At 39.3% G+C, this 17,551-nt stretch overlaps 1 protein-coding gene across 1 annotated transcript in view; it reads left to right on the plus strand.

Annotated features, from left to right (window-relative positions):
- The window catches only part of TTC23L (tetratricopeptide repeat domain 23 like), a 46,742-nt gene extending 29,796 nt beyond the window's left edge, over positions 1–16,946 (plus strand). Inside the window, exons 9-13 of the mRNA XM_032470846.1 lie at positions 1,513–1,640; positions 4,138–4,287; positions 9,489–9,571; positions 13,283–13,385; positions 15,450–16,946. Coding sequence (XP_032326737.1) covers positions 1,513–1,640; positions 4,138–4,287; positions 9,489–9,571; positions 13,283–13,361 — 440 coding nt within the window. The 3' untranslated portion in view covers positions 13,362–13,385; positions 15,450–16,946. The remainder of the gene's footprint in view (positions 1–1,512; positions 1,641–4,137; positions 4,288–9,488; positions 9,572–13,282; positions 13,386–15,449) is intronic.
- Positions 16,947–17,551: the final 605 nt, after the last annotated feature.

Genomic DNA, 17,551 nt, shown 5'->3' on the forward strand with positions numbered 1-17,551 from the left:
ATAGAATGAGGCAGAAAATCATCCAAAGAAGTAATGGCCTCAAAGTTCCCACATTTGATAAAAAAAAAAAAGTTATATACAGATACAAACATCTCAGTGCCAAGTAAGGTAAGCATAAAGAAAACCACAGTTAGACACATAGTCAAATTGCTGAATGACAAAGAGAAAATCTTAGAAGCAGCAGTGGAAAAACAACTCTGCACAGAGAAGCAACTATATGCTTAATGGTTGATTTTTCATCAGATAAATGGAGGCTAGAAGGGAGCGGAAAAGTACTTGGAATAGTGGAATAGGAACATACTTGTTCAAAATACTGCAATGAAATTCAGTCAAGAATTGTACATCCAGCAAAACTATCCTTCAGAAATGAAAGTAAGATAAATACGTTTCCTGATAAAGGATTTATTGGCCAAAAAAGGATGCTAAGAGAAGCCCTTAGACTGAAAGAAAATGATGGCAGATAATAACTCAAATCCACAGAAAGGAATGAAGAGAATTGGAGCCGATAAGTATGTGGATAAATACAATAGACTGCATACAAAGACACAAATATTCATCAGCTTGCGACCGTGTAAACAAAGTATGGTATAGCCATACAACAGAAAACTACTCACTCGTTAAAAAGGGGTGAAGTACTAACTTCTGTGACAACATGGCTGGACCTCAAAAACAGCATGCTGCATGAAAGACTCCAGACTCAAAAGGCTACATGTTGTATGGATTCATTGATGTGATCTCTAGAAAAGGAAAATATATAGAGATAGAAAACGGATTGACGATTGCTTGAGACGGGGGATGAGAGCAGGCATTGACTGCAACCAGCCATAAAGAAAGATTTTGGGGTGATGGGCATGTTCTAAAAGTGGGTTTTGGTCATGATTACATAACTTTTAAAATTTACTAAAATTTTATCAGACTGTATAATTACAATGAGTGAGTTGTGACACACAAATTATACCTTAATATAGTGGTTTAAAAAAATGTTAACAAGTGTCTGTTCCTGAGTGATGTGTGTGGAGATAATTTTCATTTTCTTTTTGCTTTTCTGCATTTTCCAGATTGATTACATAAACATCTATTATGTTTAGAGTAAAAGACAACATTACAAGTAAATTTTTAAACACTAACAACTGTATATTTAAAGTTCTTTAAAAACCAAAACTCATCCCCTTTCTCTCCACACACATATACTGAACAGAAATCCCAGTAAACAGCAATCTCTATCAGACTTTAATTTAGCTAAAAATGTCTTGCATTGCACTTGGGAGTTTAACATGGTGGTTATTTTGGGTCTTAGGATAAGACTGTTCAACATAAGGCTTTTTTTTCCTACAGAAAATCCATGTGTTTCATCCACAGAATAAAATCAAAACATCATCTGATGCTGTCAAATGATATCTCAGACTTGTTGAGGCTTTTATGAGTCAAAAGAAGGTAGACATGGGCTTTAAGCATGAAAAAATGTCTAAGTAATTACAGCTTGCCTGAAATAATTGTGTCACTTTTTTGCAGATGCTGTTGAGATATATTTTATAAAAAGTATCACTGCGTATCAAACAACATTGGGCCCAGAGGGTTATGAAACACTGACGACCATTGAAGACTTTTGTAAATGGCTTATCGAAAATGGGGGAAAACAGGTAAATATCATCAATTCATAAATCTAATTGCTAGATTGTTTATTAGATCAGGACCTCTTTTTCATCTCATAATTCAGAAACTGGAGCTCAGAGACGGTTCAGGTAAAGCCAGGGATAAAAATAGGGCTGCTGCAGCTTGCAATATTAGTGAAAAAAGGAAAAAGTATAATTTTTCTTGTATCTTGAAACTTGAGGTTCTTCAAATCCAGGCACATATAATCTCTGGTTCTGTAAATTTAATATTTTAAGTCAGAATGGGCTTTCACCTTTGGATATAGCTGGTGGTTTCTTTTTTCTCTTGATACTATTTTTTCCTTCTCAGGTTTTGGTCTTCAGTTCTTTATTAGCCAAACTTTTGTTTGCAAAAAAAAAAAAAAGTTATAGAAAATGCTTTTGATTGCTGACCTTTTTACTTAGAAGTCACATAAGTCTAAGCTTTTACTCAAACACTTCTGACCTGAGCGGGGAGGGTATAGCTCAGTGGTAGAGTGTACGCTTAGGGTGCATGAGGTCATGGGTTCAATCCCCAGTACCTCCATTAAAAAAAAAATGATAATAAACCTAATTACCTTCCCTCAAAAACAAACAAACAAACTTTGGACCTGAACTTTGTGTATTGAGTTCAGCATGAATGCAAAAAGGCATCCAAATAGGAAAAGAAGAAATAAAATTAATTCTCTTTGCAGATTACATGATGTTATATGTAGAAAACCCTAAAGACTCCATACCAAAACAAACAAACATACAAACCTGTTAAAACTAATAAACAAATTTCAAGATACAAAACAAAATTTAGGATACAAAATCAACATACAAAAAAATCTGTTGCATTTCTATACACTAACAATGAACAATCTGAAAACAAAATTAAGAAAACCCTCCCATTTACAGTAGTATCAAAAAAAAAAAATACTTCTGAATAAACTTACCCAAGGAGGCAAAAGACTTGTACACTGAAAAAAATAGGAAAATAATTTAATTATATGAATGTTTTCCTATTTTGAAAAATGCAAGGTTTTTGTTGTTTGAATTTGTCCATATTTACTCAGCACCAATAAATGGCATGTTCCATGTCAGGAGACACAATCTGAAGCCAGAGAGGGAAGTCCTGTGGCTCTCCAATGCTGCCACTTTTGGCAGGGCAAACCCTGTTCAGTTACTTCAGAGTAAAGTCACTCAGAATGTACAGCACAGTGTAAAGCACTCAGCCTCTAGGGCCAGCTGGACTGGGTTTGAATCCGGGTTATTGGCAATTATTGGCAATGTTTCCTGGAAAGCAACAATTGACATCCTTTTTATGTTTGTGCTGACGTGCCACATATGAAGGATGCTGCTTGCATGTTCACCCAGCTCCAGAGAAATGTTCTGTTTATAAATGTCAGCACAGCTGATGCAGGCAGGGGGTGAGGGTGCCAGCAGTCACTACATCTCTTCACTCCCTCTAAAGGTAGCACATTGGGAAATCCAATGAATTACAAGCAGTGTTGTTCCAGGAATAACTTCCAACGTATACTCAATTTTTCTCTGACTCACATGCCATATAGTAAGTAGTTAGGAGTCAGAGCGGTGCTGAAAGACAACTGGCCTGGACTTAAAAAAAATACCAATATTATGAAAGACAGAAAGGGAAGAACTGTTACAGATTAAAAAAGACTAAAGAATTGTGAAAACTAAATTCAACACGTGACTCTTGATTGGATATTACTGTTTTTTAAGTTATAAAGAACATTATTGGATAATTGAGAGATTCTAATACAGAGGATATATTAATATGACATCAATATAAAAATTTTTGAGAGTGATAATGTTCTTGTAGTTACATGGAAAGATGTTCTTGTTCTAAGAAGATAGCATGCTTAAATATTGAGCGGTAAAGTATCTTAAGTACAGATTATTTTCAATAAGAACATATGTATATGCATTTATGTATGTATATAAAAATGTTATCTATATAATATATATATTTTATATATGTATGTAACTTTTTAAAGAGAGAATGTAATAAAGTAAATGTGGCAAAATGCTAGTAGCCATTGGTGAATTTAGGTAAAAATATTATATGTATTCATTCTTCTATTCTTTCAGTTTTTCTGCAGGTTTGAAATTTTAAAACATAATAATTAAAAAAAAAGAGAGATCAAGTGCTATGGAATTGAGACTGGTTTGAATCCTGACCTGCTAACTATAGGCTGTGTGACCTTAAGGAAGATCCCTACCCTTTATTAGTCTCCATTCCTTCTTCTATAGGAAGCCTATAATAATATCCCTCTCTCATAGGGTAGTCATAAAGGTTAATTAATAATAATAGCTAATTCATTTCTATTAATTATAGGCTTGGAACTTTAACTCTTCGTGGGCACATTACTTAGGTTATGCATCACCACTGATCTTAGTGAGTTACGCCAGTGTGGGGTAGAATGCCTCCTACAGAAAGCAGCCCGCACGCTCCTTCACAGTTGCCAGGCTAATTTTAAAACTGTATTTTTTATCCCCTTAGGAGGCTTACAGACTGCTAAAGGCTTCCCTGAAGTCTCAGGTCATCAGTTATGGTGACTATAGTGAAAAAGTGGCTGAAACTTTTTTTAACATGGGCAGGATCTGCTTTGCCAAAGGAGAGCTCAGAAAGGCAATTCAGCTGCTAAGGAAGGTGAATACTGGCTGGTATTGTTACATTTTCTCCTGGGCCTGTAAGCACAATGTGAGAAGAGCTGTATGTGTGTGTGTGTATTGATGGATGGATAGATGGATGGATGGATGGATGGATGGATGGATGGGTGATGTATGTGTATGTTTTCCCTTCCTTTCCCTTTCTCTTTCCTTCTCTCTTTTTTTTCTTTTTTAAAAAGTGTTCTATTTTGAAAGCTCTTCACATTCTTAGATGTGCTGAGGGAGCACACAGCTACAGAAATTTTTGTTGTGTCCATGCCTGGACCAGTCTTAAGAGAGAAACATCCTAATCCTGGAATCGTGGTGTGGCAATGGCAGAGTCTTGTGAAAGCACCCAAGGTTGGGTTGGAACAAGGAACACCTTGTATAACTATCCTTACCCAAGTACTAGGTCCCCTTTCAAGGATCTCAGATGACTCTGGAAGTGCACTCCCTAGTAGTAGGACGTGGCAAGAGGTGTGAGTGGCAGTTGTTCAGTCAGTCAGTGTACTAATAGACCAAGCTAAAGACTTGGTGAGATTGGTAGTGATGTCTCTACATAAAACCCAAGTTTGCTCAACATCAGAAGAAAAGTTGGGAAAGATTAACTGATATTCAAGAGGGTGGAGTCAAAAGCAGTCTACACGTGTACATTGGCAAACATCAGGTCTGGAGAGATTTTATCTCGTTTCAGGTTAACTAAACGTAATCAGAAAACAAGTATGAAAATAGTAAATAATAGGAGAAAGGGGACTTCATTCTGAAGATTCAGAGAAAAAGAAAACCTTATGAAAATAAGTTGTAAGGATGAGAATCACTTCTTCAAGGAAAGCAGGACACATGATGGCAACTGTGTAATGGGAGAGAAAACTGTAAAATCAGGAGAGAAAATTTTAAAATAAAAGGATGACAATTTGAGGCCAAAAGATGAGGTGAGATTAGTAAGGGTGAATTAGGAAGAGATAAGAAGAAATTTCAGGGAAACAACAAATCTAAAAGAGTTCAAACCCACACTGAAAATAGTGAAGAGAGTTTTAACATGTCATAGTGATGCTGAGCCATATTTCCCAAATCTAGAATTGCAACAGAGTCAGTAAAAAACAAAACAAAAATCAAACAGAAAACAGATTCCTGAGTCCCACCCTAGACCATCAAATCAGATGTTCTAACAGTTGTGTCCAGAATCTGTATTTTTAATACTTCTAGAGGTATAATCTCCTGTCAGTTTTAAGAATCATTGATTTATATGACAAACTTCAAAAGCTCTCCCATAATTCAGGGGAAAAGGAGAGACAGGTATAGTGAGAAAGTAGTTGATGTGGAGGACAAAGTAGATGTTCAGCCAAAGAATTCTATGTATTTCTGAAGAGGGACTATAATACTTGGAATAGAACTCATTGAAGATAACTTTTCTGAAGTGAAGAAAGGCCCCAGCAAAAACATGATAAAGGCTTATTACCACATTCCACACAAAATCAGTGAAAGGAGAGTCCCATCTTGACTTCACCTAGCAATGAATGTTTGGTGGAATGGCTACATCCTCCATCTGGAATAGGGATTCAACATGGAGATTTAGGATACTATAAGTGTGGGGAAGGTCTGCATCTTTGATATCAGCTTTTATCCTGAGGGCTTTAGATACGTTCCTACTCCAATGTCCTAGCCCAGAAGAAAGGAGAAGAATAGGAAGATATTCTGATGGTAGAGCTGCCCTTTTGAGTTTGAAATCCATCCTCATGCTGAATATTCAGTAACAATGAGATGCTGGTGATGAAGTTTCTGAAATAGACTATGGTAATGGATGCCACTCTGGGGGCTAGAAACTGCTCCTGGAACTAAAAAGAAAGTAGGAGATCTCAGCAAAAATTGACGCTGAGAGGAAACCCCTTTGGTAGACACAATACAGTAGAAAGAGGGTCATGGATGCATAATCCTAGTGACACTTCTGGCTAACTTTTTCTCTTGGGCAGTTCAGGTTTCATGTAAAAGGAATCAGAGTTAGATGTAGTAGGGTGTAGGTGAGAAGATACAGGAAAGACAAATATTAAACAGTAATGATCTTGTGATGGAATAATTTTTATTGGCATACAAAAAACCGCACATTTTGAAATGTACAATTTGATCAGTTTTGACATCCCTATTCACCTGTGAAACCATTACCACAATCAGGATAATGAATATATTGGTCACCCCCAAAAGTTTATTCATGCTTTTTTGTAATTAATCAGTTCTACCCCCTTCCCAGGTAACAACAGATCTGCCTTTTTTTTTTTTTTTACTATAGATACATTTGCATTTTCTACAATTTTGTGTAAGTGGGATCATATAGTTACATATTTTTGAATGGTTGTTTTGTGATTCATCCATGTTATTGTGTTTATCAGTGGTTCATTCCTTTTTATTGCCAAGTATTACATTCTATGGACACCACAATTTGTTAATCCATTAACCTGATGATGGATATTTGGCTGTTTTCAGCTTGGGTTTATTATAGATAAAACTGCTATAGATGTATGCTTTTTTTCCCCTTGGGTAAATATTTAGGAGTAAAATGGCTGAATCAGATGATAGGTGTATGTTTATATAGAAGAAACTGCCAGTTTCCCAAAATATTCTTATCATGTTATATGTTCCCACCAGCAGGGTATGAGAACTCTGTTTCTTCCACTTTCTCACCAATATTTGGTGTGGTCAGTGTTTTTAGTTTTAGCCATCCTAATAGGTATGCAGTGGTATCTCATTGTGGTTTTAATCTGTGTTTTCCTTGAGCATCTTTTCATATACTTATTTTTCATCTGTATATTTTCTTTGGTGAGGTATTTGTCCAAATCTTTTGTGCATATTTTATTAGTTTTTTCTTATAATTGACATTTAAAATTCTTAATATATTCTATATACAAGTTCTCTATAAAATATGATTTGAAAATATTTTTCTTCCAGTGTGTAGTTTGTCTTTTCATTTTCTTAAGTGTCTTTTGAAAAGCAGTTTTAAAATTTAATAAATTTGAATTTATCAATTTCTTTTGTGAATTTTGCAGCTTTACTTCTTTCATTCTAATTTGTATATTTTTTATTTCATTTTATTGCTTTATTGCACTGGCTAGAATATCTAGTACAGTGTTGAACAGAAGTGGTGAGGACAGGTACCCTTGTCTAATTCCTCATCTCAGGTGAAAAGAATTTAGTCTTTCATAATTTGGTTTGATGTTAGCTGTAGACTTTTCATAGATACCCTTTATCAGGTTGAGGAAGCTCCCTTGTAATTCTGGTTTGCTGAGAGATGTTTTTGTTCTGTTTTGTTTTAAACCAGGAATAGATGTTCAATTTTTTAAAACTGGAGGTTGGATATCATAAAATTCTTTTTCTGTACCTGTTGGGATGATCTGTGGTTTTTCTTTATGGATAATTCCTATCGTTGTGTCTTCAGCTACACTCATTTTTTTCCTCCAATGTCAAACTTGCTATTAATCCCATCCAGAGTATTTTTCCTATCAGACATTGTAGTTTTCATTTCCGGAAGTTTGATTTGGTTCCTTTAAAAAAAACTTTATTTTCCATGTCCCCAGTTAACTTTTTTAACACATGGAATAAAGTTACAATAACAGGTTTTTGGTTTTTTGTTTTTGTTTACTTTTCTTTTTAATGTGCACATTTAAAAAAAATTGAAGTGTAGTCAGTTTACAATGTTGTGTCAATTTCTGGTGTACAGTAATTTCAATATACTTCTCTGCTAATTCTAACTGACGTCTGTGTCGGGTCTAGATTGGTTTTGATTGAAGATTTTTCCCATTATGGATCACACTTTTCTATTTTTTGGATGCTTTGTAATCTTTGTTTGGATGCTAGGCATGTATTTTACTTTTCTGGGTGTTGGATATTTTTGTGTTCCTGTGAGTATTCTTGAACTTTGTTCTGGAACTCAGTTCAATTACTTTTTTGTGGAACTCAGTTAAATTACAGTTTGGTCCTTTTTGGTCTTGTTTTTCAGGTTTGTTAGATGGGACTAGTGCAGCATTTATTCATGGGCCAATTATCCCCCACTACTGAAGCAAAAGTCTCCCACCCAAAGCTCCACAACAATGAGGCTTTCCAGTTTGGCTGGTGAGACCAGGCACTGTATCTGGCTCTGTGTAAACACCGAGCACTGTTCCCTCCAGTACCTTCAGGTGATTCTTTCCTCAAGCCTTGGGCAGTTTTTGCTCATGTTTGTGTTAATCAGTACTCTGCTGAATACAGTTGTCCTCAAATCTGCAGGGGATTGGTTCCAGGACCAACTCCCCCGACACCAGATCTGCAGATGCTGAAGTCTCTAGTATAAAATCGTACAGTACAGTTGGCCTTCTGTATCCACAGGTTTCCACACTGAAGGCCAACTGTACTTGAAGGGGATGCACTGCAGATATAGATATTCCTGTTCTTTTGCTGTGCAGCTGTCTCCTCTCTGTTACTAAGCCCTGAGAGTTTCCCGAGACTCTCAGATCCGTATCCTCAATTCAGGGAGTCTGCTGAGCTCCACTTCCCTGCATCACAGCCTGGAGATACTCTCAAAGCAGTAACCAGGGGCAATCATAGGGTTTATTTCCCTTGATTTTCCTCTCTCAGTGAACACTGTCCTTTGTTGCCTGATGGTCAGTGTCTTGAAGATTATTTCAAATATATTTTGCCTGCTTTTTCTTTTTTTGGTTGTTTCAGGTGGGAGGGTAAATCTGGTGCCTATCATTCCACCTTGACTGGAAAGAGAGGTCAGCAGTAGAACTGAAAACAGAAAACTGCCTACGAGTAAACTGATGTAGCATGAGAATGCATTGCAAATTTGGTACACGTACACTGATTTAACTTATATCCATCCATTTGGTTACAGTTATTTGGAAAATCCTGATGGAAACTAGTACTGCAGCTGTGTTTTCAACAGGAATGCTGTCAATTCCCAGACCTTAATTTGGTTACCCACAGCCACGTGTGGTAGCGGAAGCTTCACTGCAGTGGAGTGACAGACGTACAGCACGAGGGCGACAGAGCCTTCAATTCAGACTCCTTTCTCCTTGGTGGGGAACTGGGAGGAAATGTCAGTGTAGTACAGGCACAAGAATTGTAAACCTGTGACATCTCGGGTCCATAGGTGCTCTCCTGAGTTTGGTTTGTAATTAAGGGCCTTGCTATCTGGTTTTCTTTAACCTGTTTTGTTTCTCAACTCACCTACAGTGTCTGATGATTCAGATCGTTATATATGGAAGTGGGCACAGTAAAAGCAGAGATACAGAAAACCTCCTTACCCTACTGCAGAGGTGAGTTCTGACTCTGGTCACCAACCAGGTTATCAGTGTGGATATGTGGACAGCATGGCCTCTCCCAGATGCATTCATTTAGGGGTGATTCACCTCTGTTGTTCTTGCTAGTGAGGCTAAACACCAACTTGTACTATGGATTTGGCCAAATCCTGAACTGGAGATACCTAGTCAATCTCTAGTAGTCTCTCAGAACCCAACAGAGGTCTGCTGAAACAATATTTAGTACTTATATCTCTTTCAATACTGAGCATTATAACCGAATCCTACAAGGCAGTGTCTCAGGTAACAGCCTGTGATATAATATAGGTTTATAACAAAGTAAGTGAACACAGTAAATTTATTTTTCTGCTGAATATACAAAAGCTAAGTCCCTAAACATATGGCAAACTTTGGGGAGAAATAGTTTCCATAGTTAGCAATAAAAGAGCTTCTTCAGAGTCTTTAAAAAAAAAAGCTTAGAATTTCAGCAAAAGAGAGTGCTTCGTGCAGACCTGCCCTTGTCCTAACCTTGGCACATTATTGCTGTTTGTTCATCTCAGAATAATGTTGATCCTGAACTGATCTCTTCTGTCGAGTGTATACTAAATCCCTAAAACCGAGCTAACTCCTACTCATGAAGTGTTTAGTCCCCACAAATATGCTGCATGATAGCTCTCATTTGACAGAAGGGAGCCGGATGTTCTATACAGGAGAAACTGTCTAAATTTGCTTAGTCTTGGAAGTCTGGCCCCAAGCCAGTGTGACTCTAAAGGCCACAGGCTTTCCCGCTGTAATGAAGAGGGGCATCATCATGGGCTGAGTCAGGACTCTGCATTTCCTGGGAGGTGGCTCAAAACTGCTACTTTCTCACCAGGCTGGACAGGCGGGGAACAAGATGAGCACAGAGAATACATTCAGCCCACCCTGTCCCCACCTGTCTCAATCGGAGCCACACCTAGGGTGGGCCCAGCAGAAGACAGTCTCTTGTTCCATCCTCATCCAGGAGAGCACGTTCTCAAGTCTCTCTCTGTGATGCCCACGGTAGGCGGTATATGGGGAACTCTGCTCCCTGCTTACTGGCGAACATGAAAGCGTATTTTCTTACTCAATAACCATGACAATATTAATGATAACTATAATGTAGAACTCCTTCCAGTTCCCCGGCACTTTACAGCACATATACTACTTCTGACTCACAAATAACACTATTTGGTAGGTGTTTTTATCTTTCATGTTTGGGTGATGAAACAGAGACTAAGAAAGGTTAAGTATCTTGTTTAACATCTAGCTGGAAAGTGTGATAAATCTGACCCCAGATCTGTCATAGTTTGAAAATGCACTGCTTTTCACGATATAATAGGGATTCTGACGTTGGTGAATTTGAGAACTTTTATAGGGACACCTGTCAGCAGGCAGGTCCCCAGCGCCTCATCTGACATACAGGGGAACTCAGGACTAATATGTTCAAGTCAGATTACCCAAGAGGAGGCAGAGCTGGGACTTGAACCCAGGGCTCCCTAACTCCAGAATGTGCTCGCTGTAGGCTACACAGCTTACCCTCTGAAGGCAGACTATGGATTTTAAATCAGGCTCCAACACTCAGCTCTCTGACTGAGGTGAAGTTCCTTAACCTCCCTAAGCCTCTGTTTATTCATCAGTAAAATAACAGGACCTTCCTCAAAAAGCGGGTTTTCTGAGAATTAATGAGCTCACATACACATTAGATCAGGGCCTGGCAGGTCTTCTGTACTCAGTGAATGTTGGCATAAGAATAAAATAACAAAAAGACTTATCTTTCTGAGATGCTGGAGGTAATAGGCCAGAATGTTTAGATAAGAAGCTCTGTATATCACCCCGACTATTATTATTTTATATTAAGAGTGATGGGTAAAAAGTACGTATTGCTGGAGTCAGCCCTGTCATCTTAACCTACCTCTGCCACTTACTAAATATGTGACCTTGGGAAAATCACTTAACCTCTGAGTCTTGGTTTCTTCATCACTAAAATGCAGACAAATAGTGTATCACATGGAGTTTTTGTGAGTTTTAAATAAAATAATGTATATAACATGCATAGGACCGTGCCTGGCAGAGTACTCAAAAAATGTTAGCAAAACACCCTTCCCGCCCTCTTCTGCAGCACATGGCCCTTTGCTTCCAGGGCAACAGGTCAGAATATTTGAAATCAGGGATAATTGTTAGGCAATATTACGGTATGTTTGTATGTTCGAGAATTAGATTGAGAATTTGAATCTCTGAATACATCTAAAGTACATTTTGTACTCTGAAGGTAATAGCAGTGAAACTAAAAGAACAAAACATGTAATTTCAGACAAGAAATGCATGCTTCCTCAAAAGTGGAACAAAATTTCTACTCAGCTTGTATTTAAAAGAGACACTTCAGAATAGCTGGAGTGAACCCATTTCCTCAGTAGCCTGAGGCTGCTTTTCCCTCTGAGTCTTTTACTGTTCCTTGTTCCTGATTTGAAAAGAATCGGGGAAGAAAGAGAGGAGTTGGGAGACGCTGGCATAACCCAGTTCAGACCCCGGGTAGTGGGAGTTTCTTCTGGTTCTCGGAGACGTCCTCTCTGTAAATGGCAGTGAGACCTGGACCTGCCAAGGAAGTACGCGTAAGGGAAAGAGTTTTGATGAGACTCTGCTGTAGAAGTTGAGTCACTAAAGGTTTTCCTTTCCCTGAAACAAGTCCGTACCTCATCCCTCCGCAACTGCTGAGCAAAGCCATAGGAGCGCCGCCAAAGCCCGGATGTTAAAAAACAAACAAACAAACAAAAAATACTCCCAAACCCACAAAAAACCCAGTACAAAAGTCGTCCTCCTTGCTGGAGCATCTCACTGGAATAATCAGTCCCAGATGTCCTGGAACTCTGCTGGCTGCCCGATGTGCTCTCGTGCTTTCTACCCCGCCTCCTCCAGAAACCCAGTGACAACACTCCCTGGACGTTCACTGCCAGGAGCCCCAGTTCTTGCCTTTAGCTCTCCACCCTAGGGTCTCCCTGTAGGGGAACAGAGGCTGCTAAGCCACACAGAGCCAGCTCAGGGCACCTTGTCTTTAGCAGAGCAGTGGGTGGGGGCACTCTATAATCAACAGCCTCTCTGCTGTGCCCACAAAATGTGTTGATAGGAGGGAACAGCGCGGAATAGTGCAAGGAGAGCAAGTATATTTCATCTCATGGGCCCGCTCTGTTAGTGGTTTCCTTCAGTGATGCTTGAGTTTCCAGAGCAAAAGCCTGGGCTTGGTGGAGCCTGACTTATTAGTACTGTCTGCCGTGGGTAGGGTGGGGGAGTAGTTAAATTCTGCCATGAATTTGCTATTCAGGCATAGTGCAAAGGGCAGGCTACTTGGAGTCAAGGCACCTGTGTGTGAGTCCCAATTCTGCTACGATGTAACTATGTGACCATAAGTTGCTTACCATTCTGAGCCTCTCTTTCCTCATCTTCAACATTCCTTCAACAGATTTATCTGGTGAGCACCTACTAAGTGCTAGGTACAGTTAGAGCTGCAAGTGGTAATAAAATAAGATAAACAAACATGGTCATTACTCTTAAGGGGACCACAATCTAGTGCAAGAGACCAACATGAAAAATAATGAAAATGTGAAATGTAAGTTCTGTAGCAGTCTCAGTGCAGTAAGAGCAGAAAGGAGAGAAAACCTAAGAATGCTGGGGAAGACTTCACAGAGAGGGTTACACTTGAGTTGTTTCTTGAAGGGTGAGTAACGGTTCGTCCAGATGGAGAAGCGAGGCCACTCCAGGAAGATACTCTCTATGCAAAGGCACAGGCGCGTGACGGGGGCAGCGTATGGAAGGAATGGTAAGTGGTCTCTGGCTGCTGGACGGGGCAGCGTTTCCTAACAGGTATTGCAATCAATGCTGATTTCAAGGGATGGAGGAGGGAGAAAGACTCTGGCAGAACTCAGTTTAGGGAAAAAAAATGGATTAAACAAAGTGACACAGGCTGATTTCCTGAGACTTCTCAGGACTTTTTTTTTTTTTTTTTTTTTTTGTAGCGGGAGGTAATTAAGTGTATTTATTTTTTTAGTGGAGGTACTGGGGATTGAACCCATGACCTCATGCATGCTAAGCACATGCTCTACCACTGAACTATACCCTGCCCTCATCAGGACTTTTTAGATACTAAACCTCCCTATTGGCATGTTGGAAACAAATTAGTTTTTTAAAAGCCACTGTATTTATATATACTTGAATTCTTTTTGAAATAGTGATTTACATTTTGGCAAATAAAACCTTATACTATCTTTAGAACCAAAGAGAAAATACCTTAGGCTTGGTTTTCTTTAAAGCAAAAAGAATATACAGCACATGCCTGAACTGAGGATACAAGAACACTTTTGTAGTTTGGTAAAGAATGTGAGCCCCACTTTAGGACATAATAAATTCTTCATAAGCAATGACTATCTCACCAATGAACTATTTTATCTGATCATGGAAACATGACGTCAGCACGTCCTTATGAACTACTTTTTCTTTATGATTCATGGAGGTTAAGAGCTCTGAGTCTGCAGACAGACAAGCCTGGGCTCAAACCCCAGAACCACCACTCCTGGCTGTGTGTCATCCTGGTCTCGTCCACAGGATGGGGATGAGAACAGTACTTATCTCTTAGTGTTGCTGTGACAATAAATGAGATCACGTCTGTAACGTGGTGAGCAGGGTGCCTGGCCCCACAGTAACAGGTAATAAATAACAGCTGTTTTTATTTGTACTGAAACCTCGGCTTTCACTATTACCTTCTAGCTGCACCACTGGCAGTGAAGCCAAATGAGATAGGGGCTAGTAACTGAAAAGCGACCACTCTGCTGGTGTGGGGAAAACATTTCCTGGTTAACATCTCAAAAGTGTGCTAGAGCTTCTCACCCTGTGGAAGGACAGTGTTATAGACAAGACAGTCCAATACAGTTACTTAAATCCAAAGAAGATGATACACACACCATGGAACTCACGTCCTTCCAGGGGCCTGAGGACTTCAGGCTGGGGAGCCGCCACCTTGTGGTGGGCAAGTAGGCTGACTTCTAGCTGGTCCCTGGCAGACATCCCTCAGATCTTTGCCCACCCCTGATTTCATGAGACCCCTGGGCAAATGACTTAATTTGTTTCTATTTTTCCTTCAAATGTGGAATCATATTATCTCTTGGTTTACTGACAAGGAAGTTAAAGTGCCAGATAGCTTTCTGTATTTTATATGGCCCAGTAGTAGACGGAGGATTAATCAGTCTTTGGTGGGATTTGCATATAAAAAACCCTCAAGTTACCCATAAAATTTTGTATCTCATGTTTCTGTGGAACAAAAAAAATTTTTTCCAGGCAAACAGGGGCTATGAAAACCACACTTGTTGCGGGCTTGAGGTCTAAATGGGGGGTAACTGAAGAACACTTAATAGAAACCGGGTTTCTGGATCACATTCTTTTGGACCAGATTACCTCTAACGCCAGCCCAACCTCTCCAGTATTAAGAAACCGGAGAATGGAACTCTTAATGGCTGGAAACAGGGAAGATAAATCCTCTTTTTAGGACTTTATAGTGCCTCTGGGCTCTAAATCTCTCTGCTCGTGAGAAATCATCTGAAAATCACAAACCGTATAAAAGGCCCCAAATTAGATAAATTTTTTTAGCTGTGGTTAAAAGCAATCCAGGTATCCTTGGCCTCCCTGCTCTTTAGGGAGAAAACCCAAGACTCTAGTACCATTTTGGAGGGCTACTAGAGGAGTCATATTTTAGGGGGATGGTCACATGGGGAAATAGTTGCCTCAGTCCGAGTTTAGCCTTCCGGCTTAATAAGGCAGTGATTTAGGGCTAGAAGGAGGAAGAGAAGGCTCGAACCCACAAATGCACAAATGGTTTTCTCCTTTTCTCTAGGTCTTCTGTTATCAGTAAGGACAAAACCTCTATACAAGATAGCCAACAATAAAGCCAAACTTGTTGGTAACAAAAATTCTGGACCACAAAATATATTCACCAACACTCAGAGCAGTGACAAATCGGAAGCAGAACCAAGAATTCTGGGGGGAACAGGTCCACTCAGCAGCAGCATTACAGGTAAAAGACCCGAGAGCCATTAGAAACCAACATCCCGTAACCTGAGAGGAAGAAATATTTTAGGCACGTGCGTTAAGTTAGTCTCTCATGCCACTGGGACTCCCTTTACCCTCCATTTCCCTTCTTCTAACTCTAATTCCATTCTTTTCAATTCTGACCTTTTAGAAAAATTCTGCAATGCCTAAGTAGTTTATTGGTGAACATTTTAATATACTACTTGTAAGTATCTTTAGTCATAACCTGTTAGAGTTCACTACAACTGCTTTGTGAGGAGATGTCTGATCTGGTGAAACACTGGCCTGATCTGGCTTACTGGTCATGCGTGTTAAGAGTCAGAAAGGCCTGTTTGATTCTTGTAAGTGAAGAAACCAGGGACAAGAGGAACTGATCTGCTCAAGGTCAGCCTGGTGATAATAAAGCAGACCTCCCGAATCCCGGACAGTTCCTTTCCATCCCCCCGTGCCATCCCCACCAAACTGGACGATAAAGGCTTTTTTAGGAGAGGAACGCTCATGCTTGCTGAGGCTGTTAAATCCTGAGGCTCTGAACAAGTGTGTATCTAGGAAACTGGCAATCTTGAAATATATTCCTCCTTTTCCTCTTTGTATACTCAGGGACAGAGGAGAAATCAGATTCAAGTTTGCACTTTTAGTTTTCCTTTTCATCGTTCCTCAGTTACCTGAGCTCATTTAACGAAGCTCAAAGACCTGTCTTTGGAGAGCCAAGTGTGTCTCTGACAACGTCTCTATCACTCAGTGCTTCTCCAATCACATTTTGGTTCTTGATTCAGGAAATTCTTTTTTCATTTCAGTCATTTGTTCAGTCTGTAAAATCTAAACATCAACCAGTACCCAAGGTATAGCAGTGAGCAGGGCTCCGCATATTACCAGTTAATCCAGCGGCTGGTCCGCAGACTTCCTCCCCGCAGCTGCCACTCTCCCTTAGCTGACTCGCAAAGTGCTTTAAGCATGGCACTCAGGACCAGGGTCTTGGGCTTCGGCCCTGGCTGAAGGCCGCAGTATGCCACTGACCTTCTCTGCAGTGTGTATGAACCGGTCACCCCGTCTGGAGATGGGACTGCTGTTCTTGCCCAGAATATTCTAAATTGACCAAAGCAGCCTCAGAAGAGTTGCTTTCATTTTCTCATATCCAGTTGAAAAGAGATTGTCAACAATGACTGTGATAAAAACAAAGTATCAGAAAGAAGTGGTCATTCAGACTCCGTCTTGGGTGGCCCTAAAATTTAAAAAATTTTATGATTTTGTGAGACCCCAAAATCTTGAGATCTCCAAACCGACAAACCTGTATCAATAAAACAATAGCATAAAGTATAACATAGTAAAATAAAATGTTATGGTGTAACCCTGTTATTTCACTTGCAATTATTTTTAGTATTTCCAGTTTTTCTTTATTGATAGTATAAAGTTGCTAAGTAAGCTAACATTGTTATAAAGTTGTCTGAGGTTTTGATGTTAAAATGTCTTATGAAACAGCAGTGAGAATGAATGGTAGTTATAGTTTTAATATCCTCATATCTGACAAAATAGAAAGTTACTACTTATGTTGGTCTCAAAAGTTTAAAAATTTGACCATTTTGTAAAGTTCCCAAGTTTTATGAAACCACATTGGAAAGTTCAGGACAATACAACTTAATATGAAGCTTCACTCTTAGAAAACTGTAGACGAGAACTAAGCTGCTTTCTAAATCATTCAGTGGGAAGCAGCAATCTGGGTATCAATCCAATCAAACACCTGATGTTTCCACCAGACATAGTTACCATAGTCATCCCCACTTTTAAATTCTTTTAAATTAGCTACTGTCTACTGAAATTTCTGAGGTGGATGAGGGTTAGCTATTTTCTTTCAATCCCTGTATACCACATTAGAAAAAAAAATCAAGCCCAGATCAAACTGTCCCACAT

The sequence above is a fragment of the Camelus ferus genome, chromosome 3 (assembly GCF_009834535.1).
Source record: "Camelus ferus isolate YT-003-E chromosome 3, BCGSAC_Cfer_1.0, whole genome shotgun sequence".
Taxonomy (NCBI): Eukaryota; Metazoa; Chordata; class Mammalia; order Artiodactyla; family Camelidae; genus Camelus; species Camelus ferus.